Consider the following 13,290-nt stretch of genomic DNA (forward strand, 5'->3'; position numbering starts at 1 on the left):
ATAAAAACATTAAAGATTAGAAAATAAAAACATGCTAAAAATAAAAGCTAGGATAGTAGCTAAAACAGATCATTATCTGGTTTAATTAAAGGTTTCTGGGAGCTTGTTCCAGATATTGAACATTCATGAGTCATAGAAACTGAATGTATTCATTATGTAAATCCTATAATATGTTGCGGATTAGAAATCCAGACAACAGTTGTGCATCAACTCGACAGGGATGAAGGCAACATTTGCATGTCGCCTCTTCCTATTTCAACTGTCAATACACAACTAAAATTACCTCTCCCTTTCTCAACCGTCTAAATATAACCCAAATTATTGGACACCATCTTACTCCTATAATATGTTGCGGATTAGAAATCCAGACAACAGTTATGCATCAACTCGACAGGGATGAAGGCAACATTTGCATGTCGCCTCTTCCTATTTCAACTGTCAATACACAACTAAAATTACCTCTCCCTTTCTCAACCGTCTAAATATAACCCAAATTATTGGACACCATCTTACTCCTATAATATGTTGCGGATTAGAAATCCAGACAACAGTTATGCATCAACTCGACAGGGATGAAGGCAACATTTGCATGTCGCCTCTTCCTATTTCAACTGTCAATACACAACTAAAATTACCTCTCCCTTTCTCAACCGTCTAAATATAACCCAAATTATTGGACACCATCTTACTCCTATAATATGTTGCGGATTAGAAATCCAGACAACAGTTATGCATCAACTCGACAGGGATGAAGGCAACATTTGCATGTCGCCTCTTCCTATTTCAACTGTCAATACACAACCAAAATTACCTCTCCCTTTCTCAACCGTCTAAATATAACCCAAATTATTGGACACCATCTTACTCCTATAATATGTTGCGGATTAGAAATCCAGACAACAGTTATGCATCAACTCGACAGGGATGAAGGCAACATTTGCATGTCGCCTCTTCCTATTTCAACTGTCAATACACAACTAAAATTACCTCTCCCTTTCTCAACCGTCTAAATATAACCCAAATTATTGGACACCATCTTACTCCTATAATATGTTGCGGATTAGAAATCCAGACAACAGTTATGCATCAACTCGACAGGGATGAAGGCAACATTTGCATGTCGCCTCTTCCTATTTCAACTGTCAATACACAACCAAAATTACCTCTCCCTTTCTCAACCGTCTAAATATAACCCAAATTATTGGACACCATCTTACTCCTATAATATGTTGCGGATTAGAAATCCAGACAACAGTTATGCATCAACTCAACAGGGATGAAGGCAACATTTGCATGTCGCCTCTTCCTATTTCAACTGTCAATACGCAACTAAAATTACCTCTCCCTATCCTAAGTTAAAGGTCAGTCATGTTTGTGAAATGTACAATGAATGGCTTCATGTGTACTGAAATAAATAGGCACAACCTGTGTGTCACTATTATAATGGCTTGTGAATTTTATGTAGACATGATCAATCAATGTTCCACATTCTGTAGTGGGTTCTGTGACTGTCTGCATGTATCCTAAACTTGCCATGAAAGTTGACATTGACAATGACTTCAGTTCGTCGTGGTTGAAGTCTCCCAAAATTACAACATTGTCAGATGTCGAATGCAGAATGTCGCACAGCTGTTTCACATTCTTTTTGAATAAAGACAGCGGATATGTGGGTGGCCGGTAAAGCACCGCTACAATCATGTCTTCTCTGATGAAATGACAGCATATGCATTCTAGATTAACATTTGGTGTAGCAATGATTTTGTACTCCAAATGTTCCAGACAATAAATGCCAACACCTCCATGTTGCATTTCTTTGAATGATTTCAAAGTAGTGTCGTCTGTGTTGTATGCATAGCAACGTGGAGCGCTATGGAAAGTATACTTTTCAATAACAGTTTGGCTATCTGGTACACTTGCAGGTAGCCAAGTTTCTGTCACTGCAATACAACTGACACTACACGGCTGGACTGAAACTCTTAAGTCAGGCAAATGTCCACGTAAACTTTGCACATTGACTAGGAATGCTGTCAATAATTGACCTTTGTTTGCTAGCGTATTAGCTGAGGAAACAAATTTTGGCATTTGTGTAACGGAACTGTGAATGTTGTCTCTGCAATAAATTGCTTTCGCTGCAAAATCTTGGATGGTCAACCCAGTTAGTGTTTTGACACGGCTTAAAGCAACATATGCCTGACCTGCAGCAAAAATCTTCTTAAGCGAAACCACAGCTTCATCAACAGTTAAACCCTGCACTTTGTGTACTGTGCAAGCCCATGCTAATTTTAATGGGAATTGCCTACGTGACCCTCCCTTACTGCTAACCCTTTCTGTCTCCATATAAATTGGAGTAGCCAACCTATTTTCACTAGGTACTCGTTTAGACTGCCTTCTTTTTCGGCCTACATTTTCCTCATCAAAGTGCACTAACACAGCGCCGGCAACGGCATTGTTAACATTTGTGACAAGGTCGACTACAACCCCACAAACTCCATTAACCAATCCGTCAGACACATCGATGTTCTTCACCAACATCACACGTGCACCCTTTCCTAACATCAATTTTTGGGGTAAACAAGAACTGTACACCTTTGAGAAGTGCCCCCTTTTCAGCTCGAGACGTCCCGACGATTTATTCTTCTCAAAGTCCTGAGCCTCTAGACAAATGAGGTCTGGGCAGCACACATCCAACTGTTTGATATTGTGCTCATCCACTTGTGCATTTGTGGGGAAAATATGCAATGCAGAAGAGCCAACCCCAGTTTCACATTTTCTCAGCAAGTCAACATCACTAGCTTCAAGCAATGTGCCCTTAGCATGTGTACGCAACCTGTTGAGAAGTTCTGCGAAAGTAGAATTTTGCTGACGAACAATAGTCGTCAACTCAACGACAGCAAAATTGCCATTCCACAAATCAGTGGGAGTATTCTCCAAATACAATGGCTTTCCCCTTACCGGGCTCAGTTGGAAGAAGTCTCCTACTGCTATGATGCATACCTTACCAAAAGGCGAATGGTCACCAGTCTGCTTAATCTGTCTAAGCCTACCGTGAACATAAGCCAGCAAGTTATGGTCTACCATGGAAATCTCGTCAATTACCAATATCTGCAAATCAGATAAAGAAGCACGTATGGTATTGACTTTTTCCTCCCCTAAAGGCGTGTACGGTAGCTTCACATCTATTCCTATCGAGAAAGTGCTGTGGATTGTGCCAGCTCCTAAATTATATGCAGCAATCCCAGTTGGAGCAGTCAACAACATAGTGACTCTGTCCGGTGCACTCGCTACTTGCGACAGCAACCTAGTTGCTTCATAGTGAATAGCCCTAATCAGATGCGTCTTGCCTGTCCCAGCACCTCCTGTAATAAATACACGGAAAGGTTCTGGCTTCTGGCCACCGACTTTCTGAAGGCACCACTGTCTGACTTGATAAAAAACATCCCGTTGCTCGTCATTGAGAGATCGGAGTAGATTTAGTGCATCAGATCTGGGCATAACACAAACATGTGCCTCATACTGATTGAACTTATCACTACTCACGGCCAAGTCTGGAATAACATCAACATGTTCATTATCCACTTCTGGTTGCTCTCGAATTTCCTGTGCACATTCCAACTGCTCTAGCTGTTGCTCAGGGCACATTTCACACCACGCATCCTCAAGACCACCTGTGCCATTGAATACATTCTCAGCATGAGCAATGTCTTCGCCTTCCTTTTCGTACTTTTGCCTGTTGACATCAACTACAGCCTTAACATTTTCAACAATGCCATTGAATGTACACTGACCATTGTGATAATATTGTTCAAAAGTTTGATAGGCTGTTGGTTTCAAGTCAACATCCAAACGATAAGGTAGGAAAAGTTGCAAAATGCTTTGGAAGTATTTCTCAGAGTCGGAGTCTGGTTTGAAGCGCGCATATCGCACAACTGCTGGCTGCGTCTTCGTCCTCTTCCTAACAAAACCTAAATCCTTCCCCAGCTGGATTTTTTCTGTCGCCTTCTCCGTCTTGGCTAAAACCCGATACTCTGACACAAAAGTAGCTAAACACATCTCATTGAAGACGTTCTCCTCCGGCCTGGCTTTATAACGATCAACATGACTCGTCATCCACATATCCTGCTCACTGAGGTCCTTTGTCTGTGCTTTCTGCTGAAGTACCTTCAGGGGCAAACTCAAACGCGTAGAATTGTCTCCCGTAGGTATAAACATAACCTTACGAGAACATTCCTTGAGATGCATATTTGTCACCCTGTATACTGCCTCTTGTGCACACACATCGCGGTTGTGTAAATACACACTGCCCAACTTTTTCAAAGTGGCTTTGGCATCTGTATTACCTTGCTTAACCTCATTCTGAGCATTACTTAACAATAAGCCCATCTGACGTTCAGCTTTGGATATGTACGAAATAATGTACACAATGCAAGCATATGCGTCTACAATATATTGTATGTCCATGTTTGCATTCCAAGCCTTAAGCAGGTCTCTGTTGTATGGATTTACCCACACATCGGTAACTTCGCGTTTCAACACAACCTCAGATTTCTTAACTATGCATTCATATGCCGATTCAAACTTCTGCTGGTCAATACCTAGACTGTCAAACAACTGTGACACTGTAGTAAAGGCAGACTTTTCATCAGTTAATGCACATTTAACTGAAGACATTAGTTTACGAGCCTGCTCTTTGGTCAATTTCTCATGTTGTACAGAACAAGAACATGCATTGTCTGTACAATCACAAGTTTTCCCTGCAACATCTGCATCACTGACTCTGGGAATAAATGTGCGCTCACTAGGTGGTCTTGGGAAATTGAATCGGCATACCGTATTCTTCTTCCTGCACGTCTTTGAATGTCTCCTGCTATGCATTTGTACAGTTGAGACTATTTCAAGAAGTTCCTCATCATCATGTGGTAGTTCACATGTGATATATTTGTCAACAAATGTAACTACATCCTCATCACTCTGTCTATCAACTTGAGGGCTGTTTTCTATCCAGAAAATGGCGTGAATGTGAGGACTCCCTCTCTGCTGAAACTCAACACGATAGAAATAATCTACCACTTTCCCTATTGGTTGACTAGGTGAAAATATGACATCCTTCAAAAAGGTATGCCATCTGTAGTCAAACATGCGAGCAGCAGTAACAGGGTTGCGTCGCAAAAGATCACATTTGGCTGGCCAGTCTAAATCTGCAGGATTCTCAATTCTACCCTCTTGATGCAACATACAACTTAACAAATTCCCCCATCTCATATCAGCTGATGAGAAAGAACAGAAGAAAGTAGGCAGACCGATCTGTCTTACCATTGCAAACAAATCCTTTTGGATCCCAGACCAAAAAGCAGGGGTGCCTCGAATTGGCTTCATAAACCTATATCCCTCATCATTCTGAAAGAATTGTTGCAAAGACTGGTTGTTATTCAGCATGGCAGCTGAGACTTTAGATGTACTATTCAAACTATGCCCCTTGCGTAAAGCTATTGAAATGTTGGATGAAACCTGATCCACTTCACTCATGTATTGGGCGTAGAAAATATATTCCAAATTTGTACCAAACCTGCCGTCGGCATTCAAGATGCGATTATTAACATAGCGTGACAAAGTCAATCTATTGTTACGGAAGTCATGATACGTAGGACTTCCCAACGGGAATAAAGTTGGGAAACTTTTTGCCTCATTAGTTTTATCTTGGAGGACTTGAACAGGGTTGTTACCCTCAGCAGGTGCAACATTTAAATTGTTGTCAAAGTGATCTAATATCTCCTGCCCTATGTCTATTGGCTGAAGGCATGTATCCATGAACATGCCATGTGATTGGCGATCATGTAAATTGTCTGCTTCAGCACTTGCCTCCCCTTCAGCATCCACATGCACAGCTTCATCGTTGTCTTGTTCAAAATCATTTAGCCAATCATTATTGAATGCTATATCTGCATAATATGGATTGGTCTTCTGCAAGTACAGCAAAGCTTGTCTAACATGATCTATATTGACATATTGATATTCGTAGTGTCCTTTATATGTCAATTTGCGTTTCAACTTCACACGCAAGAGAGAAACATCTGCGTCAGTCCTTGGTAAAACATCCGTTGTGCTAACAATATTGGATGGAACACAAGTGACTGGTCCATGAACGCCATTTTGTGCACCTTTAGGCAAGGCCAACATCTTCATAAAAGGAATGTGTAACGCAATCAAATGCTGTTCTAAACTATTAAGACAACTCAGCTCTGGAGGAATAGGATACAAATGCAAGTTATTAGCAATGCTCTCTGCTGGCATTGCACCTCGACGCAACTTAACATTGCAACAATGACAAATCCATAACTGACCTCTTGATGATTCTAACCACTTGCAAGGTACCTCACAATTAGTACACTTGTGCAAATAATCTTCTGTAATACACCTCTTGGCTACCGAAGAACTCTCCTTCTGCTGCAAGTAACTATCCTTGATACAAAGTCGTACTTGGTGCTGGAAAAGCAACCTATGACAAACGCAACATACATAGTCCGGACCACTTCTTACCTTCTCCTGAAACTCTCGCAACACAAAATCAAAGCTTTTCTTTCTCTCTTTGATTTCAATCGATTTCCGCCTATTAGCTGTTTTCAATGACAATCTGTGTTGCTCATCTACAGCATATTTATTAATGCTGGCTTTACGAACATCCAGTCTGTGTTGCTCATCTACAGCATATTTGTTAATGCTGGCTTTACGAAGAGACAACCTGTGCTTCTCATTAATTGCATATTTTTCAACGCTAGCTTTACATTTAGCCAATTTATGCTTCTCATTTACAGCATATTTTTGCTTACTGTTTTCCCTCAATTTCAAACCATATGCTTCATTAGTATAATATTTTTTACGAGATGCCCTTTGTTTTTTCTTCTTGTTAGATGAATCATCTTCATATTTCATCTTTAAAGACAATCGTTTCTGTTTATGAATATAAGTAGAATCCTGTCCATAAGTACATCTTTTTGGTTCAGAAGGAATACTACTTCTGTCTACAACGGTGTCATCGCATTCATCTGAATCAGCAACATGCTTCCGTTTTGATGACATTCCACTGCCCCGATCAGCAACTGAACCTTCAGATTCACTGAGGTCAATCATTTCAACACAACTGCTTCTATCACTCCTGGTTTGCATTGGTTTGAGCTGTTCTCGAATCGTACACAGATTGTAGCAACCGGAATGCTGTTTTACACACACAACTGAATCATAATGATTCTGATTCTGATGCAGCAAATAAATTCCCTGCTCAGAAACTTGCTTGCCCATACATCTGTACTTCAACCACTTGCCACTAGAGTGTGTGTAGATATCTACACCCAGAAGGTTTGCTGCAGCCTGGATTTCCACCTCAGTTGCCCAGCTACCAACAAAATTCATTCTGGACTTGTTGATATAATCTGTCAACGAGCTGTAGTCCCTTCTTATCAAACTACCAAACAACAATTCGTTTTGCACCATGTGCTTCACGATTGCAAGCCTAAACTTGCGATGGGGTTTCTGGTTGCCACACACCGCTTGTGACAGAGCCCTAAAAAAACAATTGCCATCACCAACAATTTTGTCTGTAGTGCATGGCTCACCCAAAGCACCGTATGATCCAGAGGGTACTTCACCTTGTTTCTCAAACGCAACATTTAACTGTTTGCACAATGTCTGAGAAACGTCTTTGGATAACACATTAAATTGAAAGCCTGTCATTGGGAATCCAATAACAGAACTGTCAACACAACAGACATCATCATCATCACTGACATCAACACTGACATCAACTACACCAGCATCAGATTCAGACTTGAATGTAAATGTGCTGTTAGATGAGGCCAATTGCTGCCTGTCCACCATGTCATCACTGACAACTACACCAGCATCAGATTCAAACTTGAATGTAAATGTGTTGCTAGATGAGGCCAATTGCTGCCTGTCCACCATGTCATCACTGAAATCAAGTACACCAGCATCAGATTCAAACTTGAATGTAAATGTGTTGCTAGATGAGGCCAATTGCTGCCTGTCCACCATGTCACCACTGACATCAAGTACACCAGCATCAGATTCAAACTCCACCATTGGATTCACAACAAGTCCTGTAATTTCAAATGGCCTCATGTCTGTGACTGCTTGTTTGCAAGGAGTCCAACTGTAGATAAGGGCACACACAGCATCTACTGTGGGGCGGTAGAAAACACTACTTTTGCCAGAATCGGTGGCCATGCCGAATGTGTTTCGTGCATGCGAGTCAAAAACAATATACTGTCCATCTTGACAAAAAATAGCACACGTCTTCCCATGTGCTGTAAAGAAACAGCGATCGTGTGATGCAAATACTTTCTTCAGGCCATCACTTAAGCTATAAGCAAATCCCTGGGTGAGAAGACTTCCTTCGTGAACATTCAAGTCTCCAGCTATAGGTTCACTGTATCGCAAGCCATATGGACGTCCTCTGTATGTGCATTTTTCTGGCAAGTCAGTTATCATGAGATATCCATTCTCTGACTTGTCAGATATCATGTCTTGTGTGTCAAGGAAAGAGTACAAATAGTTCCCTGCAATAACAACTTTGTCCAGCAGTTGAGAAGTCCATGTCACAACATTTTTCCCTTCATGCATGATCATAGCCGCCAAAGACATTGCTACACATTGCGTTCCTGCATTTTTACCAAAGCGAACATCTCCTTGATGGAAAGACCCTTTAACAAAACGATAATGATCTGTTTTTGCGTTTTCAACACCATCGCTCTTACCTTTGACGGATCTTGGTGTGCGCCGCATACGAACACCCGTCTCCGGCATCTACAATAAATGGGAAAAGATATATTCAGCAAAATAACATTGAAGTGTTGTTTTAAATTAGAATTTAAAGTACATTAACAATGACAAAGAAATAGCTTTGCATGGACCATTAAAAAAATAAAAATTAAAAAATTAAAAAAAATTGACATTTTTTATATTATTATTATTTATTATTCACACAAAGAGCATCTACCTCCTCAGGCTCAGGCTCAGGCTCAGGCTCAGGCTCAGGCACAGGCACGGCAGGGGATCGCCTTGCAGACACCTCCACGCTGGGTGTTGCCTTCACCTAGAAAAATACAGCAAAAGAAAAACAATTAAAGAATTGAATTTATACTACATTAACAATGGCAATGACATAGCTTTGAATGCACCATTAAAAACAAAAACATTTGTGATATACCTCGTCCGGAACCACCGCTTGGAGAGAACTGGTAGATGCGATCCTGGAAGGCACCTCCACAAAACTCGTTGCTGCCTCAACCTAGGCAAAAAAAAAAATTCAATGAACTTCACAAACAAAATATAACCATGTACCATTCATTGTTTCAGTTTACTATATACTACAAACGTATGCAAAAACATTGTCGCTGTTCTGCGACTCAAATTGTACAAGAAACAATTCCAAACAACACATACTGTATATGCATAGCAAAAAACACAAACCTGACGCTTTGCCAGGGTTCTCTGGGAGGCAGCAGCCCTCTGCTGATGTCCCACAGTCGGTTTCTAATGTAAGAAAAACAAGATTAGCTTTATGAAGCCATATTTGGGGTATAGCTCCATTTACACAACATAAACAGTCTTGACTCTTATTAATTTAGGAACAAGGAAACACTTTATAATTAGGCCTCAACCAACTGACAGAATTTGCATGCAAATTACCTTTTTGGGTTGTGGAACAGTACCCTCCACAGGGCTGGGAAGATGCGATGGAACAAGTTTGTCCATCGCATCCAACATGGCACTGCTAAACCTGACGGGTGTTAGCGGGATGAAACAGTCCCTCAGAACTGCCTGTGAAATAAAAATGCAGAAAGACTACTGTAGACAATTTGTCTTGTCAAAAAGCAACAATCAAACATATCCTAATCATTTAAGTTAAAGCATAATACAAATGTAACAAACCTGCTGCTGGACCATCCTCTTTCTGGGTGCACCATGTGATGGCTCAAGAAGCCCAGGTTGGCTCCTCTGTAATGACAAATAGCATAGATTGTATTAAAACAGGTACCCTTTGATCATTACTACGGTAAACTCTTTAGGAAATATCACTCCTTTCAAAAAGTCTCAACATACCTTCCCGCCCTGTCCAACAAGTGTCCAATCGTAAGGGTTCAGTCGACGTGGAACCTTGACCTCCCCCTTCACGACGACAGTTGGAGTGAACCTTGGCGGCGATGGTCTGGGAGAAACCTGTGGTGCGGGTGCTGGTGCTGGGCAGCACAGTTGCTGATAACAACAAAAAAAATAATTGTATTTATGTAGCAGGTATTAAAAACATTTACAATGTGCTTCACATATACAAGAAAACACACACATACAATAAAACTGTACCTACATAACACAAGATACATAGACAAGAATAAAAGCACACTATCAAGATATACAAAAGGAGAGGCAAATAGAGAGCATTTATAAAAAGGCTAACCTTGTAAGCAGCACCCCACAGTACATCCACAAGGATCTCCATTCCACCACGATCACTCAGGTGAATCTACAAAAACAAGCGCTAATTAATTTACAAAACAGATATTTTGCTCTCAATATGTATCTGCCATGAACTGAACTTGTAATATCAACTACAAAGAAGTGTACATAAAACTTTTACATTCGCCATGTCACAACAACATATTCTACTTACGCCATCTCCAGCCCACAGGTCAAGGCGGTGTAACGGAAAGTACTCGACCATGGAATAGTACTTCATGCCTAAAAAAAAAAGAAAACATCAGGAATTATTGAAATATCCGTACACAAATCTTAACTCTGTTTTTTGAAAATTACAAAACCACAATGACTTTTATGGAAATCATATGTATTCAATCAGTTTTTCTAAGAAGATATAACCCCTTACACATGTAACTGTACTTAAACTAAAATCTTTCATTAACATACCCATCCGTGCCGCCACGCGACGAAACTCCTGACGCATGAAGTCCTGCAGGGCCACCTCGACGTTAAGACGTGGAGGGAAGTCCAGAACAAAAACCTGGTACAAAGCAATCATTACATTATTATTATTTTTGACCAAATGTCAAACCCATTAAAACAAATAAACATTATTCTACAACAGCTCATACAACCACATTAATCCTAGTACCAGATACAATAATAATAAATGCAATGAAAAATAAGCCTACGTTAGGACAGCGCTCGGAGACAGTGGCCAGGAGCTTGCCAAAGTCTGCCCCTGCCTCCTCGATAGTCCGGCTCGAGGTGAGGTTGTTGCTGGGAGCCATGACACAGACTGCGTCGGGTGTCCGAGGCAGAACAGTATGCACCACCTCGGTCCTCAACACAGCCGCACAGGCCCCGGGCGTGGACATGGCACCGAAGGAGAGCCCTCCCTCCGGCATCTTCACAAACCCATCTACGATGGCACGTAGATGGGATGCTCCAACAAGCAGAACAAACTGGAACAACAGAAGGGATTTGTTTAGAATGAAAATCAAATTCCTCAGATCAAAGCATTTGTTCATAAAGTCAAAATTAATAATTCTACCTTCTTGTCTGGAGACTTGGCTGGAATGACCAATTTGTGCTTCCGCCCAGTGAAGGGGGAAATTGGCCACTTGAGCACAGCGTGACGGTAACCTGTACCGCGGCCTATTTATAAACAGACAAAGACACCAAGATAAAAGTTAATGGACCTTTAAAAATCATAAATTATCATGCAACGACAATAGACACCTTAAACATTTAACGAAAAAATGTTTGGCTACTTACGTGCTGGACTGGCGGTGCCAGGCTCCTGAGGTGGGAAAGCCACAGTGCGTCGCTCGGCCATCCGCATCTTGGCAGCCTCAGAACGCCGGTACGACTTGCCGCGAGGCATCTAAAAGTATGTAGGCACAACTGATTAATAATGACATTACAAGAAACTTTTAGCCTACAATTATATCTTTAGACACCAACTATAGCTAAGCAATAAATCATTTTTGAACACAAGTATACTCAAATTTGATGCATCAACCAAGAAAACCGTATTGCAGGCTGAAAAAAGCAAATATACACAACCAGGCCTTCACAGCTAACACAGGCAGCACAGTGGCTGCTAAGCTAGCGGTAGCTTAGCATCACATTCTGAATGCAACAGCTTAAAAATAGCAAATATACACAACCAGGCCTTCACAGCTAACAACACAGGCAGCACAGTGGCTGCTAAGCTAGCGGTAGCTTAGCATCACATTCTGAATGCAACAGCTTAAAAATAGCAAATATACACAACCAGGCCTTCACAGCTAACAACACAGGCAGCACAGTGGCTGCTAAGCTAGCGGTAGCTTAGCATCACATTCTGAATGCAACAGCTTAAAAATAGCAAATATACACAACCAGGCCTTCACAGCTAACAACACAGGCAGCACAGTGGCTGCTAAGCTAGCGGTAGCTTAGCATCACATTCTGAATGCAACAGCTTAAAAATAGCAAATATACACAACCAGGCCTTCACAGCTAACAACACAGGCAGCACAGTGGCTGCTAAGCTAGCGGTAGCTTAGCATCACATTCTGAATGCAACAGCTTAAAAATAGCAAATATACACAACCAGGCCTTCACAGCTAACAACACAGGCAGCACAGTGGCTGCTAAGCTAGCGGTAGCTTAGCATCACATTCTGAATGCAACAGCTTAAAAATAGCAAATATACACAACCAGGCCTTCACAGCTAACAACACAGGCAGCACAGTGGCTGCTAAGCTAGCGGTAGCTTAGCATCACATTCTGAATGCAACAGCTTAAAAATAGCAAATATACACAACCAGGCCTTCACAGCTAACAACACAGGCAGCACAGTGGCTGCTAAGCTAGCGGTAGCTTAGCATCACATTCTGAATGCAACAGCTTACAAAAAGCAAATATACACAACCAGGCCTTCAACACAACCAGGCCTTCAGTTAACAACACAGGCAGCACCGTGTCTGCTAAGCTAACGCTAAGCTAGCGGTAGCTTAGCATCACATTCTGAATGCAACAGCTTACAAAAAGCAAATATACACAACCAGGCCTTCACAGCTAACAACACAGATGCTAACGTAGCACAGATGCTAACGTAGCACAAACACACTGACGCTAAGCTAGCGAGGCAAAACTGTCGGTTAAGTTGAGAAAACTTTTCTTTTAACTCTAAACTATGAAAGAAGTACTTTAACCGCTTTAACTCTACATGTTGACTGTAATAATGCATTACTCTGAATAAAAACTCTGTTGTAAGTCTCCATACAGGTTCAGGTTTGAAAGCTGAGAGCA

General features: G+C 41.3%; 1 protein-coding gene across 2 annotated transcripts in view; it reads right to left on the reverse strand.

The window, feature by feature from the left end:
• Window positions 1-12,053, reverse strand: part of LOC141776075 (uncharacterized) — a 64,789-nt gene extending 52,736 nt beyond the window's left edge. For both annotated transcript variants that reach the window (XM_074649706.1, XM_074649705.1), the window contains exons 1-6: window positions 11,767-12,053; window positions 11,543-11,646; window positions 11,181-11,453; window positions 10,936-11,029; window positions 10,682-10,749; window positions 10,469-10,534 (exon numbers count right to left, since the gene is read on the reverse strand). In XM_074649706.1, the coding sequence (XP_074505807.1) occupies window positions 10,469-10,534; window positions 10,682-10,749; window positions 10,936-11,029; window positions 11,181-11,453; window positions 11,543-11,646; window positions 11,767-11,875 (714 nt within the window). In that variant the 5' untranslated portion in view covers window positions 11,876-12,053. The remainder of the gene's footprint in view (window positions 1-10,468; window positions 10,535-10,681; window positions 10,750-10,935; window positions 11,030-11,180; window positions 11,454-11,542; window positions 11,647-11,766) is intronic.
• Between the last annotated feature and the right edge of the window lie 1,237 nt (window positions 12,054-13,290).

This window comes from Sebastes fasciatus, chromosome 1, assembly GCF_043250625.1.
Source record: "Sebastes fasciatus isolate fSebFas1 chromosome 1, fSebFas1.pri, whole genome shotgun sequence".
Taxonomy (NCBI): domain Eukaryota; kingdom Metazoa; phylum Chordata; class Actinopteri; order Perciformes; family Sebastidae; genus Sebastes; species Sebastes fasciatus.